The sequence below is a fragment of the Equus quagga genome, chromosome 12, assembly GCF_021613505.1.
Source record: "Equus quagga isolate Etosha38 chromosome 12, UCLA_HA_Equagga_1.0, whole genome shotgun sequence".
NCBI classification, from domain to species: Eukaryota; Metazoa; Chordata; class Mammalia; order Perissodactyla; family Equidae; genus Equus; species Equus quagga.
Genome location: NC_060278.1, coordinates 38,149,659 through 38,175,513, shown reverse-complemented (window position 1 = coordinate 38,175,513; position 25,855 = coordinate 38,149,659). Strand labels below are relative to the sequence as shown.

At 37.2% G+C, this 25,855-nt stretch overlaps 2 protein-coding genes across 3 annotated transcripts in view; one reads left to right on the top strand and one right to left on the bottom strand.

The window, feature by feature from the left end:
• CNST (consortin, connexin sorting protein) overlaps positions 1–6,013 on the bottom strand; it is a 114,074-nt gene extending 108,061 nt beyond the window's left edge. For both annotated transcript variants that reach the window (XM_046678334.1, XM_046678335.1), the window contains exon 1: positions 5,700–6,013. The gene's annotated coding sequence lies outside the window, so the exon portion shown is untranslated. The remainder of the gene's footprint in view (positions 1–5,699) is intronic.
• Positions 6,014–6,097: 84 nt separating this feature from the next.
• TFB2M (transcription factor B2, mitochondrial) lies at positions 6,098–24,162 on the top strand. Its single transcript, XM_046678336.1, has 8 exons — positions 6,098–6,534; positions 7,259–7,347; positions 12,580–12,733; positions 13,088–13,236; positions 16,301–16,390; positions 19,036–19,098; positions 21,555–21,715; positions 23,409–24,162. Exons 1-8 carry the CDS (start codon positions 6,222–6,224, stop codon positions 23,584–23,586), a joined length of 1,197 nt encoding a protein of 398 aa, XP_046534292.1. The 5' UTR covers positions 6,098–6,221; the 3' UTR covers positions 23,587–24,162.
• The last annotated feature ends 1,693 nt before the right edge of the window (positions 24,163–25,855 follow it).

Here is a 25,855-nt window from a genome sequence, read left to right as displayed (position 1 = left end):
CAAAAAATTTTTTTAAAACTATTGGAACAAAAGAAACCTAGTGACTACTTCATAAATTGTTCAAGAAAATAAAGCCTGATGACCAAATTTGGATTAATAAGCCACAAATGGAGAGAAATAAAGCCTTTTTCAGGAAACTAAATTTCATAATTTTTGAATCAGTATAGTTTATACTTCCACTCCTCTTTTCATCTGAGCTGAACTTGAGGGAGGAGATCATGTCAGTTACTTGGTATGAACCCTTTTAAGACCCACTTAACCAAATTTTTTTCATGCTCCACAAGTGGGAAAAAAAAATCTAAAGTAATCTTTGGTGCTTCATAAAGTGAAAAGAATAACTCCACTAGGCTTCAATAAATAAGATATATTTTCACGAAAATAAGTCCTCACTGAAAAATCTTAAGCAATATTTTTTTAGTTCATCCATCCTTTTTAAGACTTCGTTGTACAGCAGTAAGACCTGTAGAAGAGAGAAACGGTCAGCAAGAAAAACAATGCATGCATAAAATAAAAATATAAGTGATATGCTCTCAAATACCCAGGAACAACAGCATTCTTAACCTTATCATAAAGTTCACATATTTTAAGGAAACTACATATTTCAAAATCTGTAATATAAAAAGTGCTTTAAAATGTTACTTTGCCTTCATTCAAATTAGAAGACCACAGCCATCTAAATCACTGGGTTTTCAAAACTCAACTAACATAGAAAAAAAGGTAATTATTTAGCCAGGTAGCAGTTTTCCAGGAAAAACAGGCTAAGTGTTCTCATAAGAGAATTTAATATTACAAAATATTGTTGATTCCTAAAATCTCTCAGGTACTGTCAATTAAAATGCCAAATGGCCAAATATCAATAAAGGTGACTAAATCTGTCACTTACTGCTTCAGAATTCTTCCTACAGTCAAAAGGGAAAAACAACCTTGATTTGTCAGTATTTTGACAGACACACACTATCTTTCCTTTCCACAAGGTTAACGATGATGAAAAACATGAAGTCCTAAGAGACGGCAGGGATGAGTGGCAGAAAGGCCAAGTTCCACCTCCAAATATAACAAAGTGCAGAATCTCAAAACTGTGACTAAAACAATCTAAGAAATCTCAAGCTATTATAAGATCCAGAACTTTTTACGATGTTTTTCTTTAAATGATATTACAAATGAATTATTTCAAATGCATGAAAAACAAAAGTATTCCCTGGTTAAAAGGAAATATAATTTCCCCCAAGGGAATGATTCCTAAATAAAGAAAAGCCAGTACAGTATTCATGTGAATCTTCAAGGCCCTAAACTAAAGAGAATGCTCCATAACTGTATCAAGACTTAGACATATTGACTGTAGAATTTCTCAATAAAAATACAATCCTTGTAGAGGCCATATAAGAGCTTTTTTTAAAAAAAAAAAAAATCGAAGATTGCCAGACTATCAATTACTTCTCCTCAAATAACTAAAAAGAAATTTGCTAAGACTAATTTTAGGAACAAAACAATGTATTCTTTTTTTTAATCTAACTAAAATGGTGTCAATGGATACTTAAATACAAATGAAAACACTGTATTTCTCTACATAACACATATGCATCTCTCACAAAACAAGCAACATCCAATAACCATCCCCTTCTCCCATTCTGTCTTTGATCCTTTAATATCCTACACACTGCCAACAGTGTGCCAGGTCTATAACGACTAGATTGTACAGAGGCAGTTTGTTTACTGACCAGGCAATTTAAGATTTCTTTATACCATAAAGGTTGTGGAGGGGGCTTGTTACTTGTATCAAATTACACTGGATATTAATTAGGACTTCAGGCAAATTTTGACACTGAATTGTGTGTGTGTGTGTGTGCGTGTGTGTGTATAAGAGGAAGACTGGCCCTGAGCTAACATCCGTGCCAATCTTCCTCTATTTTGTATGTGGGATGCCACCACAGCATGGCTTGATGAGTGGTGTGTAGGCCCATGCCTGAGATCCAAATCTGTGAACCCCGGGCCATGGAAGCAGAACACACTACACCCAACCCCTACACCACTGGACCAGCCCCTTGACACTGAATTCTGACATTAAATGTAGAAATAAAACTGCAGCTAAAACAGTATTTAGGAAAGTTTATTAAAGTACAGGGGTCCTGATAAGAACAATGATGGATCTTACTGACCCTCACTGAGGTCATTTAGCTTTCCAACAGGGTTCTCTTTCAGTTATAACAGCTCTGAACAAGAGATGGCTTCATGCAAATCACCACCTCTGTTGCAAAAACAACTTAAAGCATACACCTAGACAATATGTCAACAGCTTTCTATAAAAACTGCCATATTTCCTTTTAAATTTATCTAAACCATGATACATGTGTTACTCTTTTACTACCACTAAGCCTCCCAGCATTTTAGAGCCAAAAAACATACCCAGTTCCTTTCTAAATTTTGCTAAAAAGAATTTACCTTTCCTTTGATAAGAAACACGTCATATAGAGAAGCACGTTTACAAAACTCTTAGCCATGCCTGAAATGTGATTCAGAAAAGAAGTCTACAACAGCAAGTACTCTACCTGTTCACCATAAAGTTCAGTCTTCCTGTAGGTCCTCAAGTTCTCCCTACTTAACACCAATAGATACAGTAAACAAAGACTCACATGGTACCTTGACACATTGTTGACATGCTGATGTAAAAAACTCTAACAATGACACCTCAGGAAATGACTGAGCACTCTATTCATCTTATGACCCTCACTGAACAAGCACTGGGGACCTGTTTATCCTCCTCAGTGTTAACAGAGTCAACATTAACAGGAAGAGACTTCTTGGAACGTTCTTCCTGCATACAAACTCCTCAGTTTGAATATCACAGTAATTCAAGGAAAAGATTTTTAAATTTACCCCACAGAAGTTACCCCAGACTCTCAGGGTAGAAAGACATCTTAAGAATCTCACAGTAATCCTGTAGATAAGTGAAGCCCAATAAGGTCCTAACATTAGCTAGCTACATGTTGCTGCTGAGCACCTGAAATGTGGCTAGTCCACATTCAGATGGATGGTAAGTGTAAAACACACACCAAATTTTTCAGATTTAGTATGAAAGAAAGAATGTAAAATATCTTGTTATGAACTTTCATGTGTGTGTGAGGAAGACTGGCCCTGAGCTACCATCCATTGCCAATCTTCCTCTTTTTTTTTGCTTGAGAGAGATTGTCACTGAGCTAACATCTGCGCCAATCTTCTGTTTTGAATGTGGGATGCTGCCACAGCATGGCTTGACAAGCAGTGTGTAGGTCTGCACCCAGGATCCAAACCAGCGAACCCCAGGCCACTGATGCAGAGCATGTGAACTTAACCACCATGCCACCAGGCCAGTCCCTTGTTAGAAACTTTTAAAACTGATTACATGTTGAAACTATATAAGAGATTAAATGAAATATATTACTTAAATTAATTTCACTTGTTTCTTTTTTACTTTGTTAATGTGACCAGAAAATTTAAATTGTTTATGTGACTTGCAACATATTCCTACTGCACAGCCCTACTATAGACCTATAGCCTTAATTCTGATAGTAAACAAAAACTCACTCAATATTTCCCAATTACAATACCTATTTAAAAGCCAGAAGAAAAAAGCATTATTTTCCCTTTTTACCAATTAAATTGAGATGATAATAAAAATAACTTAAGAAGAGTATAAAAATAGTCAGCAGAATCACTTTGCCCTGACACCATTTTAAAGGAAGATTTCTTCAAAAAGGCAAAAATAGCACAGGATACAAAAACCACACCTCATAAGAAAATAAGATGGGAAATACACAAATCAAGTTTTCTAATAAAGTAGGTCTAAAAGCTGATTATAAGGTGCATCTTTAAAGTGAAATGGACATTTCCAGTTCCATGGGGCCTCAGAAAAATAAAATGTTTAAGATTCAGTCTCTTTATTATTCAAGCATCTTCAAACACAAACAAGTCATTAACACTATAAAAAGAGGAATAATTATCATAACCTAATTCTCTCTTCCAAAACAAAAAGAAAATAACAACACCCAAAAGCAAACTGAAAAATACATCAGTTTCTCTAGGCCTGAGGAGGCTACCTTTGGCCCACAAATATTATGAAATAAGAAAGCATATTTTAAAATAAGTATTTTTCTTACTATAATTTTTTTTAAAGTACATTTTCTTTTTAAATATTTTACTTTTTTTCCTTTTTCTCCCCAAAGCCCCCCGGTACATAGTTGTATATTCTTTGTTGTGGGTCCTTCTAGTTGTGGCATGTGGGACGCTGCCTCAGCGTGGCTTGATGAGCAGTGCCATGTCCGCGCCCAGGATTCAAACCAACGAAACCCTGCCCCCATAAGAGTACATTTTAAAAGTGAAATATTCCACAACACATTTCTACAAGTGAAACATTTCTTCTTCAACCGTAAGACATCGTTCTGCTTTACTTGATTTTAAAATGCAGGCCTCCAGGACTCTTGGGGGAAAAAACACAGAGTATTTCTGAATCTACGGAAATATTTCTTTAAGGGGAGAAGGGAAGACAGCTCAGTAAAGGATGGGGGCGGGGGAAGCTTTTCCAGCTGTTCAGAGGACGCAAAAGTTACTTCTAGAAAATTGTAGATGGGGAAACTGTATAAAAAAAGAATTTAAGGAAATTAAGACTAATGAGTCCCCAGAGTTCACAACAGTTAATTCGATACTTTCTATGGTCTCCTAACAAATTTATAATACAAAAGAGGCTGTATTTGGCTGTCAATTATCCATTTGAGATTCATCAGCTGAGCATAATCTTTAGACTCCTATTTGCTAGGTGATGCATTCCTTAGAAATCATTTCCTTGTGCATTTAAATGCCAAGCTCAATTACATTCCCAGTAGAGTAAGCAGTAAGGATTGTACATATTTTAAAGCAGGGAGTTGATTGGCTGCAGTTTCCTGCTTTAGTGGAAAGCATAATGGGTAAAGCTCTTTCTGAATATAATCCTTAAACACTGAAAGCACTTTCAAAGAATCGAGTCTTCTAACATTGCCCAATAGGTAAAAAGACTGCCAAAATTTCCATCAGAGCATCCTATTTTTAGAGACTTTGGAATGGTTCATTTTAAATTGCATTCCACAGTACAACGTGTTTGACTAAGTTTATACAGGGAGCAAAATAAGCATCCCAAGGTCTTAATCTTTTTAAGCTTCAAAACGAATTTTAAGCTTTTATATCTTAAATTTTTAAAATCTCAACTTTAAAGCTTTCAAACACGCAAATTAAGAACAAAAATTAAGGTAAATATTGGCCCGGAGGGAAAAACGGAAGGGAGACACGAGGCGGTTCTTGACAACCAAAGTGGTAAGGGTATAAAAAAACAGGTATGAAGGGAAATAAAAGCCATGCCCAAGGGCGGAGGGCCGGGGCTGTGGGCAGCAGGACCGGGAGGCACAGAGGCAGCCGAGGCTCCGCGGGGACCGGGACGCCCGACGCTTGCGCTGGCGCCCCGGGGAGGCAGCGATGGGCGCGATGCGCAGGCACAGACCGCAGACTGGAGAACAGAGGCAAACAGGGGCCCGGGGAGGGGGCGGAGGTGAGGGAACCCGGCTGCGGCGCCCAGAGAGCGCACAGGCGGCGCGGCCGGACGAGGACCGCGCGGGCGGAGGCGCGAGGGGTGCGAAGGGCTCCCACCCCGGCAGCCAGCCCGCCGGCCCCCTGCGCCCCAGTCTTCCTCTCCTCACCTGGGAATCCGAGGCGAAAACAGGGCTACCGCTGGGCGCCTGGTCGGTTTCCAGCCGCCCTCGCTGACATGGCGGCCGACGACCTGTCACAGAGCTTGCTCGGGTCTCCCGCCGCTCCGGTGGAGCAGACACCTCCGGCCCTCTCGCCCCGCCTCCCTCTGCGCACCCGCGCCGGCCGGCCGGCTGGCTGCGGGCGGCCAGCGGCCCCGGAGCATAGAGCGCGGGCGGCTAGAGAGGAAGCGCAGAGGGCGGACGACCATAGAGTACGAGTCTAGACACAACCTGGATGGTCGGTCTTCCTCATCAGTCCACTCACAGACCTCCGGCGTCCGCACAGGGACGGAAACGGAAGTGAGGAAAAGAGGAAAAGGGTGAGGTCACCCGCATGCGCAGTTTGTAGTGTTTACTTCCGCCCGGCCTGGTCGGGTGGTAGAGGGGTGATGCACGTGGGGTTCCCTGTGTGGAGTTGGCCGACGATGTAAGCACCCTGGGTGACATAGGGACAGACTTCAGAGGGTGAGGATGTGGGTCCCAGTCGCGGGGCTTCCTCCGCGGCTGACGCTGTCAGCCTTGACCGGCGCCTGTCGCTTATGCATTTTGGGATCTGGAGCGGCGAGACGGAAGGACGTCCTAGCGAGGGACCGCCGGGGTTTGTCTGACTTCCACCCGCAGCTCTTGCCCAGTCTGAGTTTCGGAGACTCGCCCTCGTGGGTGACCAAGTGCCGCTTAGAGCCCAGGCGTTATATAACAAGCCCGAGACTGGCTGAGACCTTGGTACAGGTCCTGCGGGGAGGCCGAGAAAAAACTTGCCAGCTATTTCTGGAGTGCAATCCGGGTGAGTTCGTCGTGGACTGCATTTTCTGGATGTTCATCACTTCTGCAAACTTTTCTTGACCACCCATGGTGTTCTAAGACATGGCCTCTTCCTTTAAGCGGCTTATGTGGTCTGTGTTAATCGTCACACCACAAAATATTTCTGTAGCAGTTTGCACTTGAACACAATATTTTGATAAAACATGCTCTTAGATTTCACCGTCTCCCCAAAATAGTCGCAAGCCCCCTCCCCCAAGAGAACATTTATCTTACCCTTCCCTGCATCTCCTACAGACCATAGCGGGCTCTTGAGAACGCAAGATTTATAGACTTTTTGACAAATAACTTTTTAAAGCACCATTTTCTGTTGTGAGGAGTCAGTTCTGTTTAGCTTTGACAATATCTTTGATGGTTAAAGTATCTCGATAGTCCATAAGTGGTAGGCTTGAGGCAGCCTCTTGTTTGCTTTTTTTTTTTTTCTTGAGAGATGATGAGACATTGAGATTAAGAGTGCAGGTTTTGCAGTCTGACAATGGATTCAGCACCGCTTAACAGTTGCGACGTTAGAGTCAGTGGCTCTATCTAGTCTGCAGTTTCCTTATATGTAAATGAGTGTAACATCTGCTTTGGGGATGTTGTGAGATTTAAAATTAGATAATACACATAAAACATCTAATTTCTTTGATGTTGAATGAAATTGTGTTGTCTCTTTTGCAAATAATCTTTTCGTTCTGTTAATATGCTAGGTCCTGGAATCTTGACTCAAGCATTACTTGAAAACGGTGCCAGAGTGATTGCCCTTGAAAGTGACAGAACTTTTATTCCACATTTGGAGGTATGTTTTTAGTTTTTAAAAAATGATTTGTTCGATTAGCTACCTTTGAGTGTTTTAGAAAAGTAAAATTAAGCACCAATTTATTTTATAGAATCACTCTTAGGGGCCGCACCTTAAATGTTTTGTTATCCCCAGTGACAAGAACAGAGTAAGTATCAATGCTTATTGAACGACTAAAACCCTGGAGTTGTGAGAGTTGTTTTCTTTCTGATTCTAGGTCTGCTACCAACTAGTTGGGTGACTTTGAAGAAAAGTGTATGACTTGTATCTCTACACTTATTTCCTCATCTCTAGTAGGTTATACTGTGCCCCTGCTTTCTGTGAGTGTAGAATCTACTTGGAATGCTAAGATTAGTTAATAGGACTATGTTAACTCTGGAGTTAGGGTTTGAGAGGCAAGAAAAGTTTGGTATAGTCAGATAACAATTGCATGGGTTGAAGATATTACCCAAATGGATTTTTCAGTGAATTCTGCTTCTTATATAGCAGACAAGTTCGCCTAACAGTAGAGTAGCAATTCTTTGCATCAAGCCCAGCCTCTTTTTCTTTCTGTTTCTGTCCCTCCTTCCTTTATAAATCTCTAGATTAAATTTAGGAAACTTATGCTTCTCTATACCAACTTCCTGAAACCATGTAAATTGATGTTGTCTAAAAGTTATCTAAAAAGCATGATGACAACAAAAAATTATGAAAATGTCCATCAAATCCAGCTGTCTATTTTTTTAATAAAACTGTACATTAGAAGGTTGTTATTCTACAACTGACTGCTTTAAAAAGAACTCAAGGTTTTAGCTAGGTTGTTTAATTGATGATGTAGGGGACCTGGAAATGGCCACCCCAAGATATGTCTCTTGGGCATCAGGATTATTTGAGGCTGATTGCTTTTGAGGAATGGAACTTGCCCTTTGTTAGAACACGTTTACACTTGTAAGGTAAATCTCTGTCTGTAAAAGGTGCCTCCCTCTCTGTACCAGGAAGAAGAAAGGAGATGACCTTCTCTCTAGAAACTCTTAATCAATGCCAAAGGCAAGGACTTAAATCTGCATTTTATTGTGCTAGTCTGGTAACCTCCTGTAACTGACTTCCCTCCCCCTCCCAGCGTTGGCATTTCTTTAAGGATTAAGCATCTTTCCTTAGGCTAGGAACTGATTGCTGCGCTCACCTGTGACCACCCAGCTCCAGACAATAGACTTGCCTCCTGCTGTAACAGACCACTACCTGCTGTGTCCATCAAGCGCTGTGCCGACAGGGCAATCTTGTGACTATTGTGGGAGGGACATTTCAATCATATGTGAAACACCCTGTTTGGGGGTATATAACCACTCTGTGCACCCCACTTCTTCGGTGTCCTTTCTTCCTTCGGGAAGAAAGGCCGCAGGCCATGGTTCCTCATAAGGCTTTGTTTAAATTTCTCTTGCTATTCTGTCTCATGTGAATTTAATTCGTTCACCAGCCAGACGAACGCACATTTGGGAAGAGGAAATGTCTTCCTCCCCTACAATGATAAATCTACTGGAATTCCAAAAACATGAAGAGAAAAAGAGCACATAAAATTGTTCAAAGATTCAAGATTGTGAAATGTGACTTAGTAAACATAGCCATCTGTAATTTCAACTTGGAATTAAAAACAAGATAGCTTTTATCTTGATCTTTAAAGAAATGGCCCACTTTTGAAGATTAATCTACATGTTCACAAAATAATTAAGATGGTATTAAAATATCTTTCTGTTTGCAGTTTGTTATCCTGTAACACAATAGTTGCTTTTCTGTAAGATCAAGATAACAGTCTTAATTTAAAAACACTTGATTCTAGGGCTGGCCCTGTGGCCTAGTGGTTGAGTTCGGCGCACTCTTCTTCTGTGGCTTGGATTCACAGGTTCAGATCCCAGGCACAGAGCTACACCACTCATCAGCCATACTGTGGCAGCGACTCACATACAGAATAGAGGAAGATTGGTACAGATGTTAGCTCAGGGTGAATCTTCCTCAGCAAAAAAACCCCAAAGAAACACTTCATTCAATGAGAAAAGGAGAGTTACGGGCTAGAGAATTGTTGATACACAATATTTCTTACAGGAATATCAGTCATAAAATGTTTCTGAAGCTGTAAATGTAAGCAGAAAATCCAAACATCATTGACTAAATCTAGTCTTTGATTAGAACTAGTTTTTGCTCCAGTTAAGGCTTTTATTTTCCTTCTAACTCCTCATTCCCCACCGCCCAGCACTAACTTGAGCTTAGCCCTTAGTACCTGTTCTTTCACTCTTACTAACTATCCTTATGATGAAGTGAAAAGCCATTCAAATAAAGTTTTGTGTCGGTTCATCTGTTTGATAGAATAAGAGAAATATTTGTTTAAATAGAACCTTTGCAGCCCTAAATCAGGGCCTTAAAGTGATGCTCTTAGCAGACGATGCTTCTAGCCACCCACAGGCTCTCAGGTTTGCTCCTAAAAACGGAAATGATTTTCAAGAATAATGCTTGACTTTGGGTTTTTACCTAACTTTAGAACCACCCCCAACCCTCCACCCCCATTTCTCTGATAGGATTCCTGAGGCTCCGCGTTAACAATGTTTCAAGCGGGAACAGTTTGTTTTCCAATCTGGATGTGCTACAGATAGACATGTAGCAAATTGTGTTCTATAATAAATCATGAGGTATGCCATTTGAATTGTGAAAGCTGTTGTTGCAGAAGTAGCTGGATATGGTCAGTTGAAGAGACATCAGCTTTTGCGGTAAACTGTGCCTTATTTCAGCAGGGATAGAGCACAATCTTTTCAAATCGGGCTGACTCTCAGCCCTCACGCTTACTGCCTTTATGCCCTTAGGCAAGTAAGTAGTGTGATCTGTCTGAGCCTTGGTTTTCCTCATATGTAAAACAGAGACATTAATACCCACTTTAAAGGGTTGTGACGCAATTTAAATAAGATCAACTGTGTGAAGTGCCTAACACAATGACTGGTAGAAACTTAAGGGTTATTTCTCTTTCCTCTCTCCTTTTTGCTTCCTATGTTTGAATCCTAAATATAGTCAAGTCGAGTTTTCAAATGTGATTTCACTACTATTGTAGGAATTGAATCATTTATTCTGGAGTTTTGGCCGTTGTCGCATTTGAATTGTTGAATGGTGACAGGTGCAAAAACAAAAATGTATGTGCCCTCTCAGAATACAAGTGTAACAAAGTCATAAAGTATACTTTGTTTTTACATTCCCATCAAACCAAAATTCGTTAGCTTTCCTTAATTACAAAGATTAAAATATGACTTTTGGATAACTTGTGAGATTATTTTATTTATAATTACTTATAGAATAATTTGTAAAAGTTTAAAGATAATCAGTTTTTAAGGTCTGCATTATATGAATGCTCTATTTCTTTAGCTTTCATAACACCGCACTCTTCTGGTTTTCTTCCTTGCTTTTCTGGCTTATTTTCAGCTTCTTGTGAGACTTCAGAGGTGCTCCATCCTCAGGCCTAGTCCTCTGTACTTCTCCCTAGAGATCTCCTCTGCACTTCTGGTTTTAACTACCTTCAACGAGCCAAATTCTCACAAATTTATATCTTCAGCCTGGATCATTCCACTAACCTCCCCATTCAAGTCTAGCACTTCCCACCTGGCATCTCCACTTGGATCACTAATAGGCATCTCAGAATTAACATGACCAAAGATAGGTAATTTCCACCCCCAGTCTGTTTCTTCCACTAGTCTTTTTCAAGAGTCCCTTGGAAAGCGATTGTTAAAATTTACTAGATTTAGAAATAGAATAATATTTACTTATAGGTTGAACTCAAACACTTAAGAAAAATTAGACTTTTTAATTCAGAGCTTTAAATTGCAAATTTCTTGAAACTCTGATAAAGACCAGTAGAATTTTCTGTGCATGAAGAACCTCAGTATGCACATTGAAACACATTGCCCTCTTCTATTTGTCTTGTTGCAATTTCACATTAAGTTCATGGAGTCTGTAGCTAATACCTGCTCTCACTAGTAAGTTCTCCAGTGCACCTGGAAGGGGAACTCATCAGGGCAGTGAAAAGATGAAGGTACAATGGACTTCTTCCAGCGGACAAGGAGCTTTCCTTCTAGAGTTGCCTCTGTCTTCAGAAAAACTAAATGAAAAATTAAGGGGAAATGGAGAGTGACCTACACAATGAGCCAAGTTCCTTTGACGAAGGACTAACTAAGCTCTTCTAGAATAAGAGAAATACTCTCTTGAATCTATCTGCCTTTCACTTTAATAATTTTGTTGTTTTTCTTTACGGTAAAACATCTTCCCATGACTAGCAGGTGGATTGCAAGCTCTCTGCCTGAGCCCAGATGTGGTCTCAGAATCTTTGCTCAGTGCTCCAGGCAGCCACTACTAAGCAATTAGAGGTTAATGTGAGAAAGCTTTTTGAATGACTGAAACCATTGAAATAAAGTAAAAGGATAAGTAAGAATTTGTTGAAGGTTTTTGTTTCTTGGGCTTTTTCTTAGTAATATTGTACTTTTCATCATTTTTCAGGCATTAGTTGATTTCTTAACTCTGTTAAATTTTAGGGTATGTCAGTAATGTTTTCTTTACATCCTTATGAAGCCGGTAGTATTTTTTATAAGAATTATTTATTTATTTACTTATTTTTGAGGAAGATTAGCCCTGAGTTGACATCTGCCGCCAATCCTCCTCTTTTTGCTGAGGAAGATTGGCCCTGAGCTAACATCTGTGCCCATCTTCCTCTATTTTATGTGTAGGACGCCTGCCACAGCATGGCTTGATAAGCAGTGTGTAGATCTGTGCCTGGGATCTGAACTGGCAAACCCCAGGCTGCTGAAGTGGAATGCATGAACTTAACTGCTATGCCAGTGGGCCAGCCCCTATAAGAATTATTTTTTGAAGTAGATCCCTGAATTGTTACAAAGTCTTCATAACACTGAAATTTCTTTTATTCTTTCTTTTTTTCTTTCGTTCTTTTTTTTTTTTGTAACCGAGATTCGCCCTAAGCTAATATCTGTTGCCAGTCTTCCTCTTTTTGCTTGAGGAAGATGGTCACTGAGCTAACATCTGTGCCAGTCTTCCTCTGTTTTATGTGGTATGCTGCCACAGTGTGGCTTGATGAGCAGTGCTAGGTCTGCACCCAGGATCAGAACCTGTGAACCCAGGCTGCCAAAGCGGAGTGTGTGAACTTAACCTCTATGCCACAGGGCCAGCCCCAAAACTGAAATTTCTGAACATGTTATCTCTGTCTCACTCTAGTCCCTAGGAAAAAATCTGAATGGAAAACTAGAAGTGGTCCACTGTGACTTCTTTAAACTGGATCCTACAAATTGTGGAACAGTAAAACCTCCCATTATGGTTTCAAAGATGCTTTTTCAGAATTTGGGAATACAAGCACTTCCTTGGTCAAAAGGTAATTTTTGTTATTCACTAAAGCAGATACCTTGTAATTTGTCGGCTTTGTCTACAGCTACACCTGGAACAGGTACACCTGGTTTGTTGAAGAGATTGTGTATAACTTATATTATACAATTTATGGACAGATGCTCTTAAATTGAATATGGCTTTCCCCTCACCTACACACAGATAATCAGAGCAGTTCCACAGAGGCCAAGTTGCATATCAAAGAAAGATGCTGAGGCTTAGTTTTAACTGAAATAAACTTAAAATTAATATAGTTTATTAAGTAGGTTTGGCTTAATAAAATATGGTCATAGGAAGAAGTGTTAAGAATTTATTCAAATATTTTTCCTTACATTCTTAACAGGTATCCCTTTAAAAGTAATTGGAATCTTCCCAATTAAAAATGAGAGAAAGACGCTTTGGAAACTTTTACATGACCTATATTCGTGTACTTCTATATATAGATATGGACGAGTAGAACTAAATATGTTTATTAGTGAGAAGCAGTGCCAGGTAGGTAATTAACAAGTGCCTGATTAATTTTCTGTTTTGAAAGAGACAGATTTTTTCTGAGTGGTCTTAATCTGTGTGATTTTAATTTGGGCTCATGACATTTGAGAGTACTAGGAGTGTTTTTAAATTTCTGTAGAGCAGTCTTTAGGTATGATTTTTAAGGGTTTTTTTTGTGGTAAAATATACATAACATAAAATTTACCATTTTAACTATTTTTAAATGTGCAGTTCAGTGGCTTTAAGTACACTGACGTGGTACAACTATTACCACCCTCTCTCTTCTCAGAACTTTTCGTCATTCCACATTGACGCTCTGTACCCATCAGACACTAACTCCCCATTCCCCTCTCCTCTGAGCTCCTGGTAATTCTTGCTCTACTTCTGTCTCTATGAATTTGGCTATTCTAGATACTTCACATAAGTGGAATCATACAATATTCCACTTTGTGTCTGGCTTATTCCACTTAGTGTAATGTCTTTAGAGTTCATCTAAATTGTAGCATGTGTCAGAATTTCATTGTTTTTAAGGCTGAATAATATTCCATTGTGTGTATACACCGCCTTTCCATTCATCTGTCAGTGGACAGGTGGGTTGCTTCCACCTTTTGGCTATTGTGAATAATGCTGCTATGAACTTGAGTGTGCAAATATCCCTTCGAGTCCCTGCGCCGAGTTCTTTTGGCTATATACCCAGAAGTGGAATTTCTGGATCATATGATAACTCTATTTTTAATTTTTGGAGGAACCACCATACTCTTTTCTGCGGTCGCTGCACTGTTATATTCCCACCAGCAATACACTAGGGGTTTCAGTTTCTCCGTATTCTCTCCAACACATTGTTTTTCCCTTTTTTTGATAATATTCATTCTAATGGTGTAAAGTGGTATATCATTGTTGTTTTGATTTGCATTTTCCTAATGATTAGTGATGAACATCTTTTCATGTGCTTATAATAGTTTGTATATCATCTTTGGAGAAATGTCTATTATTTTTTAATTGGGTTTTTTTGTTGTTGAGTTTTAGGAGTTCTTTATATAGTCATGCATCGCTTAATGATGGGGATATGTTCTGAGAAATGCGTCGTTAAGCGATTTTGTCATTGTGTGAATATCATAGAGTGCACTCACACAAGCCTAGATGGTATAGCCTACTACACACCTATGCTATACAGTACTAATCTTATGGGATCGCCATCATCTGTGCAGTTCGTCATTGACCAAAATGTCATTATGCGGCACATGACTGTATATTCTCAATGTTAATCCCTTCTCAGATATGTGATTTGCAAATATTTTTCCCCTTCTCTTCGTTGCCTCTTTACATGGTTGATAGTGTCCTTTGATTCTCCAAGTTTTTAATTTTGATAAAGTCCAATTTGTCTATTTGTTGTTGTTGTTGCCTGTGCCTTTGGTGTCCTATTTAAGAAATCATTACCAAATCTAGTGTCATGAAGCTTTCCCCCTGTTTTCTTCTAAGAGTTTTATAGTTTCAGCTCTTATGTTCAGGTCTTTAATCCATTTTGAATTACTTTTTTTATATGGTGTCGTGTTAAGTAAGGGTCCAACTTCATTCTTTTGCATATGGATATTAAGTTTTCCCATCTTTTAGTGAAAAGACTGTTCTTTCCCCTTTGAATAGCCTTGGCACCCTTGTCAAAAATCATTTGACATTTGAGGGTCTATTTATGGGCGCTCTGTTTTATTCCATTGGTCTATATGTCTGTCTTTATGCCAGTACCACACTATTTTGATTGCTATAACTTTGTAGTAAGTTTTGAAATCAAGAACTGTGAGTTGCCCTATTTTGTTCTTTTTAAAGTCTGTTTAGGGTATTTGGTATCCCTTGAGAGTCCATATGAATTTTAGGGTACATTTTCCTATTTTTGCAAAAAAAAAAAAATGGTTGGGATTTTGATAGGGATTGCATAGAATCTGTAGATCACTTTGGGTGGTGTTGACATCTTAACAATATTGAGTCTTCCAACCTATGAAAACAGAATGTCTTTCCATTTATTTGTGTTTTCTTTAACTTCTTTTAGCAATATTTTGTAGTTTTCAGTGTACAAGTCTTTCACCTCCTTGATTAAGTTGACTCGTAAGTATTTTATTGTTTTTGATGCCATTGTAGATGGAATTGTTTTCTTAATTTCCTTTTCAGATTGTTCATTGTTAGTGTATAGAAATAGTTGATTTTTGCATGTTGGTTTTTGTATCCTACAACTTTGCTGAGTTCGGTTATTAGTTCTAACAGTTTTTTTGTGGAATCTTTAGGGTTGTAGACTCTACTTTTTATTCTCTGAAATCGAAGGGCCTCCTGAAGTCCTTGAGATTGCCTTGAGAGTAATGTTTCTTTTCTGCCTATAATGCTTTCTGTTATTAATCCTTTAAACAAGTATAACGGGAGATGCTTATTTGTATATAAGAGAGCGATGAGTTAGGATTGTGGGGCGAGAAATGAGGGGATGATGTACTCGCCAAGACCCAGATAGTAGGTAAATAGTGACTGTCCGCTTAAAGCTCAGAACCTTGAGTCTGTACATACAGTATATAAGTGAAACATGAGAGGAAGAGAACTAGCAAATGCTTCATCTTGCTGTTAGGAATATGTTCTAATGCTTCTTTTAAAACATGGGCCTTTTCACGTGTGGTTTCATCTCTCTGTACTGCCCTTTTGGTCACTGAGGTATCTTCTCATCCTTCAAGTGTCAGCCTAAACAATGCTTAACTCAAAGTTTAATAGCCCACCTGATACATATTTCTAACACAGTTTTTCTTCTCCACTGTAATTACACGTTTGTTTCATTTTTCTTTAATGAAATATAGGTGATACGGTTAAAGGAGATCAATTTCAAATAAATTATATTTTAAGCATACATAGTTATATTTCAACATGAAAGTTTAAAAAGACTTTCTTTTTTGAAACAGTTTGAAATGGTTAAGATTTCGCCTATAATTCTAATTTTATTTAATTTCTAGATACTATTAAAATATTACTATTATCCAACATTTGACTTTGATTGATTATAATTATGTATAACATGTAACTTCTCTTTTCCTTTTACTAGAAACTAATGGCAAATCCCAAAAATCCAAATTTGTATCAGGCATTAAGTGTGCTCTGGCAAGTAGCTTGTGAGATTAAGCTTCTGCATATGGTGAGTAAAATCCTCCTAAATTTCAACGGAGAACTTCATTGTTTTCAAAGAGACTACATTTCTGTGACCAGTAAATGAGAAAAATTAAAGATTAATTTTGTTATTTTTCCCAACTGTTGAAGATAATAGTGCAAGGTAACTTTGTATTGCTGGTGTGGTTTTTTTGTCACAAATATTTATATTTTTCTCTGATTGTAAAAATAATATATGCTGATTAAAAGTGTGAGACATGTTAAAGAAAGAAAGAAAAGAATTTTTAAAAAAGTCACCACTAGACTTCTACCACCAAGGGGTTGCTGTTGACAATTGTGACATGTTTTTAGTCTTTTATTTTTCCTGTTTTTGGGGTTTTTTCCCCCTTTATATAGGGGAGATTATATTATTTTATATCTTGTTTTTCTCACTTAATAGTTAATGATAAGTTTTTTCCCGTGTCACTAAACATTTTTCTTAAGTTTTTAATGGCTATCTAATACCTCATTATAGAGCATTTCCTTTTTTTAGTTTTTTTCCTTAGGCAAGATCAGAATTGTCTAATAGAAATATAATACAAGCCACATTTGTAATTTTACGTTTTTTGGTAGCCACATCATACAAAGTAAAAAAGAAACAGGTGAAATTAATTTTAATATTATATTTTACTTCAATTCAAAATATTGTTATTTCACTATATAATCAGTATTTTGAAGTTAGTTAGTATATCGTTTACATTCTTTTTTTGTGTACTAGACATTTGATGTCCAGTGTGTATTTTATACTCCAACACATCTCACTTCAGACTGGACACATTTCAAGTGTTTGATAGCCACATGTGATTAGTGGCTACCATATTTAATAACAGAGGAAGGACTAGAGCGTAGGAAAAAAATGATAAATACTCTCTCTTTCATACCATAATTTGCCCATTCACTTTTTTATTGTAGTAGACTGAAATATATATCAAGTGGATTTTATAGGGTATAATTTGTTTATTTTATTAGCCCTTGTCCTTCCAAGGATGAATTGGTTTTATTTTTAAATTTTGTAGTGCATATCTCCGTGTAGTCTCTTCATTGTTTTGTCCAGGAACACATTAAGGCCGTCAAAGGCATACTTAGTTGTTAGAATGTTATCTCATTTGATTTTAGCTTTTGTTCCAATTCTATTTTTTTCCCCAAAAACATATGAGGTTCTTAGGTTGGATCTTTGTTCCTTGTCTTTTATATCTATCATGCTGTCATTGTTTTTCTGTATTCCCAGAAATCTTTTCACACTTGGCTGTCACAGCACTGACTCTGCTTTCTGTGCTCACTGTATATTGTGATCTTGGTACTGTATTTCTTGGTTTCCCTAAAAGCCTTTCTTACCCACTGATCTCCTCTCGTTCTGTTGACTTTTTATCTCAGCCTCTCCTCTCCTCATGGCTTTCGGCTAGTTTCTTCATCGAGGCCTCCCAAGGACTTTAGCTTTCAGGACAGTTTTCTTTTCTTGTTCTGCAGTGTTTCTTTTCAAAAGCCTTATGTTAAGTTTTGCCTTTTATTAACCTCCAGAAAGGAAAAGTCTTTCTGGACCTAGTGTTTTTAACATCCATTTATATGTCTACAACAGAAGAGTCAGTGATTGAATTCAGTTCCCAGAGTCGTGCAGGTTTTCCTCGCCTGTGGCGAGGAAGGTTTGCTCAGTGCCCACTGCTGTGCCCTAAACTGCTGTGGATAGACCACAGGATAGCTAGACCAAGCGTGGGGGGAAACTGCAGTGCCCAGTGCACACTGCTGCTGCTGCTGCTGCGCCTTTATCCACCTACTGACATTCCTAGAACTAGGAATTGCATGGATGGGCAACAATTGCATTTTTCATTCCACTTCAGTTGCCACTGTAGTTAGTAATAAATTATTACCATTTTTGACAATAGCCTTTCAGATCTTATGTCCAATAGTGTAAGTTTTTTAAGTCTGCATCACATGCTGTATGTCTTTCCGTATCCCAACATATTCAAATGAATTTGATTAATAGGCTTCCACTAAGGTAGGGCAAAAAAATTCTCAGTATTGATGTGATAGCCCTTGTTGTGACTCTAATATAGAAATGTTGGCTGTGCAAAATAACTTAAGAACCTGCTTGCATAAGTATATTAAGAGTAACTCTCTTTTATCTAAGTAAGTAATAGAGTTACCAGTATTGGGATAGACCTTTGAGTCTCTTTTTTTCTTTTATAGATTGGCACCTGAGCTAACAACTGTTGCCAATCTTCTTTTTTTTTTAATTGCTTTCTCCTCCCAATACATAGTTGTATATTTTAGTTGTGGGTCATTCTAGTTGTGGCATGTGGGATGCTGCTTCAACATGGCCTGATGAGCGGTGCCGTGTCCACACCCAGGATCCAAACCGGTGAAACCCCAGGCTGCTGAAGCGGAGCGCGAACTTAACCACTCTGACACTGGGCCAGCCCTGAGTCTCCTTATTTTAATCTGAAAAAATGAGGCGAGAGAAGAAAGACATATATGATTTAACTATCACATATTGTTTTTCTTATATCCAATTAGACTGGTGACTTAGATTTAATTCATTCTGTGGTTTAGGCAAGACATTTTTAAAGGCAGTAATAATCTGGGCCAGTTTGACCAAAGAGAGCTAAAAGAAATGTTCTGTTTTTATCTTTCCTCAAGGAGCCTTGGTCATCATTTGACATATACACCCAAGATGGGCAACTGGAAAAGCCGAAGCGTAGGGTAAGAATGAATGAATGCTTTTTTCCCTTTTTTCCTCTAAATGGAACATCCTTTGTTTTCTTTAAGGTTATCCTTGTTTTCTTTGATTATCTGGTATTCTGTATTTATTTAAATTTTTAATTATATAATATCTAGAAATGTTCTTCAAGCATATCTTACTGCTTTTAATAAATTCAAATTATTTTGGAAGACACTTGTATTTTTCAGCTATTTTGTAGTGGATGCTAGCATAGTAATAGGCTTAAACAGAGAATCTGACTTCTGTTTTTATCTCTTGAAAGGAAGATACATCTCAGATTTGTAAAATATAATTTCAATATTCATCTAATTTGATAAACTAAAAACAAAGTTTTATACCTTATTAATAAATCAGAAATTTGTAATATTACTACTTATCATGCTTGAATTCACCAACAGGGGCATCTTGTTTCTTACCCAGGGGGTGGGGCTTTTATTTTTATTTGTTTTCTCCCCTTTCTAAAGAACCAAAGTGTTGATGTTATAAAGTGGTCTTCTGTTTAGTTTATATCAGGGCTGCTTGTGGTGAAATTGTAATAAAGTAGCTGAAGTTTCAAAAGCAATTTTTGGAGTCAATTCAAAAGTTGCACTTTAGGATTAGGAGCTAGTGATGCCGTGATCCCAGCATATCCTCGCTGTCTGAAGTTCCCATTTGCTTACTTCTTTGGTTTTTTTCTCACTCTTGCCACTAAAGGAAAAAAGAAAACTATCAACTTAGAAATGGTCTGATTTTAGGGTGATCAGTCATCCTTGTGAGCATTGTGATCATAGCTCTGTTTCACTATTCATAAGTATAATTTATGTAGTCTCACAAAATTGGGATAATACATTTTGGCTTGATACTGTTAGGAACTTGTCCCAGTGTCCCCAAAATGAACAACTGTGTATATAAGGTACATTCTCAATGACAAGATCAAAAGCTACAAAAGTTTCTTGGCCAAGTTAAGTATATAAACTTTCGGGGATGAAGATGAAATAATCAAATGTCATGTTCTATGAGAGAATTTTATTCAAATACTTCACATTTATCTTTAATATCAACGTGTTCTTAATTGCTACAGAAGCACTTCGAGGCATTTAACAATTTTTTAGAGCCATCATCTTTATTTCCATCCAAGTTGTTTATTTTCTACTTTTTTAAGCCATGTTTTTATGCTGTTGTTGGAACTTTTTTCCTAAGCTACAAATAACTGTTCATTTAACATCAGGAAGGTTTTTTTCCCCCTATTTGTCAGGTAAATCTTTATAACTCTAAAACTCTTTACCAAGTTGCTTTTTAAAGTCACCTTCAAAAGACTTGTTAACCACAACATGTAATACTTTGAGTTGTGAGGTTATCCCCCTTCCTAATTAGTAATTACTAAATATTTTTGAATTTCATTGCCTTCCTTTTTTACCAGTTCCTTTAGCTGCAGGCATCCAGAACTAGAAACTAGAATTGACTGAAATTTTGTTAGGCTAATAATGTCTTCCACAAACAGTATTTATATTTATATTTAAATATATATATATATTATAAAGTAAATAAGATATCACTATGTGAAATTTCCTAAGGACTCAAACATAAGGTTCCCTCTTTAATGAGGAATAATTTTGGGGGGAAAAGCAGTCTTAACCTCAGACCAAGTCATATACAGTTTTTATTTTAATCTGTATAATACTGTATACTAGTACTTTTTCTGTAAAGGGCCAAATAGTAAATATTTTGTGCTTTGCAGGCCACATACAATCTCTGTCACATATTCTTTGTTTTTGCTTTTAAAAAAAAAAATCCTTCACAAACGTAAAAACCATTCTTAGCTCAGAGTATACAAAAACAGACAGACAAGGGACCATAGTTTGCTAACCCTGTGTTTTTTTTTAAAATATCTAGTTAAAAATTATAAGTGAGTAATAGTTTTTATCCTTAGAATCTGGTGTGACTCAAATATGAGAGACTCCGTGCATGTTAGTATCACGTTTGGGATTTGATCTCACCCTACTTACAACTTAATAAGCTGTTACTCTTTCATGGATGCTGGTCAAAGACACAGATTCCCTGATCAGACAGAGGACTTTATTTGCCCCCAGGTCCCATGGAGTGATGTGATGGGGCTCAGTTGGATGCTGTGTATGCAATGGGTTTGCATTGCAGCTGAGGAGCACAGAGTGGGGAGAATCCACCTCTTTTATAGCAAACATTAAGCAAGCCTGCTTTTTGTTCTTGGGGGCCATTATCTCATTCCTCAAGGTGGCTCACTGCAAACAATCCTTGGAAATGGCCCGGGTGAAGAACAGTTAGGGCCTTGACTTCTTGACACACCCAGCAAGAACATACAGGGACATTCAGGGTCTCTGGTGATTGCTTCTTCCAGCAGGTAGCTTGAATGAGCAAGTGAACAGGGTTTTGCTTTGGCAATATTTTATGAGTAACACAATTTATTTTCCCTTCTCTCCAGGAATCATTAGAAGAAGTACAGCAAAACTTATGTTTAATTCAATTGACTCCTCGTAGAACTTTATTTACAGAAAACTTAACACCTATTAACTATGATGTATTTTTTCACATGTTAAAGCAATGTTTTATGAAGCGCAATGCCAAGCTGATAGACCATTTACAGTAAGTAAGAAGAATAAAGCCCACTATGAAAGTAGCAATTTAATGTGGGAATTATACTTTCATGTTAGAGGTCCATTTTTTATATCATATATCTTGAATAACAGAGTTGGATACCATGTTTTCACTCATCTATTTCTTCAAAATACTTTCTTCTCCCTGGTGCACATAATTATATTTTCCATGTAATCTCCTGAGCTTAATTTTTTTTCTTTCTTTGAAAAAACAACTAGGAATGCTTACGAGTTGTTTTATCTTTGTTGGAATATATGCCCAGGTTTAACTTACATGAAGAACTAGCTGCTTGCCACTGGCTGGTGGCATATCCACCATCTACCTGTTGTCATTGCCTGTCCTTAGTGGTTCTATTTCCTAAACAAAGTAGGCATGGATCATTATACCCCCCTAGTCCTCCTGCCCTGGACCAAATTTTATGTTTCTACCTAAAGCTTTGTAAAAATTATAGCTGTTCCTATCTACTTTGTATCTAAATAAATATAATTTTTGTATAGGTCTGATGTGTACAGTTCTGTAAGTTACGTATTTTACCTTGTAATCAGCAGCCCATAGTCGTGCAAAGTATTGTCAGGGAAAGAGCAAAATGTTAAAATAATCATTTTAATTAATTTGATCATCATTTAATACGTAACTGAATGAGCTATTGATTGAACAAGATTTATGTAAAAATGTTAAAAATGGAAATAGACTAGTAAAAGTAATCTACTTTTTTTAATCTCGTCGCCTTGTGGTAGTGGCCATTTTGAATGAAAATATCAAGAATATAGGAAATTAAGGGATAAATATGATAAACTGTGATACAAAGTGTTAAAAATTCCTTTGGAGATCTCTGTGAATTGAAAGCATGTTTACACCTGTGGCCAGGATTCCATTCAAAATCAAAAAGTATTGGGGGCGCCAGCCCCTCGGCCGAGTGGTTAAGTTGGCGTGCTCCGCTGCAGGCGGCCCAGTGTTTCGTCAGTTTGAATCCTGGGTGTGGACATGGCACTGCTTGTCAAGCCACGCTGAGGCAGCATCCCACGTGCCGCAACTAGAAGGACCCACAACTAAGAATATACAACTATGTACCGGGGGGCTTTGGGGAGAAAAAGGAAAAAATAAAATCTTTAAAAAAAAAAAAAGTATTGGAAATATTTTCCACCGAAATATTTTATTACAGTTGTTTTCTTGTTATTGTCAGAGGCTCACTGATGGTTTTTGCTAGATTAATATATAAGGCAGTTTTGTGCTTTACAGTTTATTCACCAGTAAGTGTTGCATAAAAATGTGGAACATTATTCCCTTTTTGAAAACTGCTAGAGAGCAGTTTATGCTGTTTGTACTTACTTAACTTTTACATGAACCTAAATGGCTTTAAGAATATTTTTGCAAAGAGGGTTAAAAGATGAAAGGTACAGAAGAATTTTTTTAAAGAAAAATATTAAACTAGAATTTTGTATAAGAATTGGTTAAAACGTGTTAAAGCCTAAACCTGCTCTTTTCATTCCAGGTAAGCCATGAAACTTGAGGAATAAACATAGTTAAAGCTGTGTATATGCAAGGTCTTAAACTAAATAGGATTAATTATATATAATAAGTTAAGCATTTTAGATTGGGCTTAAAAGCCATCTCTATCAGTATTAACTGACAGTTGTTATGAAAAAGAATTAAGCAAACTTATTTTGTATTTCTTTTGCAGTTCATTGAGTCCAGTTGATGCGATGGATATATTGAAGAAAATCAAAAAAAAGGAAAAAACGAAAATAACAAATTTATACCCTCGAGACTTTAAACAGCTTTTTGAAACTATAGAGTGTTCCAAAGATTATACCTGTAAATGGTTATATGATGACTTCTTGGAAGACAGAATCGTGTAAGGAACTGGACTGCCAAGACATTAACTGGAATGTTCATTTATTTGGCGATTATGACACAAATGAAAAAGAATGAAGTTTGTAAAGCTCAGCATACTTTCAACAGAAGATAACTGTTCTCGTTTTGCCCAGACTAGGCAGATCATTTCTTCTGAAGTTGATACCATTAGTATATTGGATAAAACAGCGGCCCCTATTTTTAGTCACAGCTGAGCAAAATGAAAACTTCAATTAATTGTGGATTTGATCAGATTGGATTTGTTTTAATTTCTTATCTACTGTAAACATGCTGGTAGTTGTAAGGTATTACCAGGTGTAATTTAGTTTTTAAAATCCTTTTGCCCAAATATCATACATTGTATTAATTTAAATATTCCACTTTCACTGTTGATTTTTGCATCCTCTTGGGAGGCAAAAGAGTTTGTATATTGTTAAGCTTAGAAAGTAAATTAAACTGATTTAAGTGGTTTGTTTTACTTTTCAGTTTGTTGAAGTGTATTATGAAGTCTGTACAATGAAATTATTTAAATTTTAATATTGTATAAATTTTTTTAGAAATTAAAATATTTTAAGAAGTAAGATTTTGTGATTTTCTTTTCTCTAAATATCTATGAAACATTAAGTTGACCCTAATTTATTCACTTTAAATTCTGTCATGTATCATCTGTGTACTTTCAGTGAGTAATTCAGTCTGTTATTCAAAAATCTCTTGCATGTTTGTTCCATGTGAAGTTCATCTGAAGTTAGACCTTGAACCTAAATGCAATTAAGAATATTTTCTTAGGGGCTGGCCCCATGGCCGAGCAGTTAAGTTTGTGCACTCCGCTGCAGGCGGCACAGTGTTTCGTTGGTTCGAATCCTGGGCGCGAACATGGCACCGCTCATCAAGCCACGCTGAGGCAGCGTCCCACATGCCACAACTAGAAGGACCCACAACAAAGAATATACAACTATATACCAGGGGGCTTTGGGGAGAAAAAAGAAAAAAATAAAATCTTAAAAAATAAAAAAATTTAAAAAAAAGAATGTTTTCTTAGATCATTGAAGCTGCTAGATTTTAGGTGTGACACACCTGCCCTCTTCAGTTAGATTTGTTTGCTCTTATAACACTTCATAATACCTAAGGCATATTATTAGTAAGTAACTCTTTGTAGGACATGTTCTTCTTTTTTTAATTCAAATGTACCCTTTTACCTCTTTTATTCTCCCCCACAACCGGTTCCCCTCTGGTAACCACCAGTCTATTCTGTATAGATGTGTTTGGTTTTTTATCTTCTACATATGAATGGAGTCATATAATGTGTGGCTTTCTCCATCTGACTTATTTTGCTTAGCATAATATCCTCAAGGTCCATCTATGTTGTCACAAATGGCAAAATTTTCATCTTTTTTATGGCTGAGTAGTATTCCATTGTGTATATATTCCACATCTTTATCCATTTGTCCATCCCTTGGCAGTTAGGTTGTTTCCAATTCTTGGCTATTGTGCATAATGCTGCAGTGAACATAGGGGTGCATATATCCTTTCAAATTAGTGTTTTTATGTTCTTTGGATGAATACACAGAAGTGTAATAGGTGGATCATATGGTAGTACTGTTTTTAATTTTTGAGGAATCTCCATACTGTTTTCCATAGTGGCTGCACCAGTTTACATTCCCACCAGTGTATGAGGGTTCCATTTTTGCCACATCCTCTCCAACACTTATTTCTTTTCTTTTTAATAATAGCCATTCTGATGAGCTTGAGGTGATATCTCGTTTTGGTTTTGGTTTGCATTTCCCTAATAACTAGAGGTATTGAACATCTTTTCATATGCCCTGTTGGCCATCTGTAAATCTTCTTTGGAAAAATGTTCAGATCCTCTTCCCATTTTTCATTCAGATTGTTTGTTGTTGTTGAGTTGTATGAGTTCTTTATATATTTTGGAGATAAACCCCTTATTGGATATATGATTTGCAAATATATTTTCCCAGTTGGTAGGTTGTCTTCTTGTTTTGTTGATGGTTTCTTTTGCCATGCAGAAGCTTTTTAGTTTGATGTAGTCCTATTTGTTTACCTTTTCTTTTGTTTCCCTTGCCTGAGGAGACATTCAAAAAGATACTGCTATCTTTTTAGATAGCATACTGCCTGTGTTTTCTTCTAGGACTTTTATGGTTCAGGTCTTACATTCAAGTCTTTAATTCGTTTTGAGTTAATTTTTGTGTATGGTGTAAGATAATGGTTTACTTTCATTCTTTTGCATTTGGCTGTCCAGTTTTCCCAGCACCGATT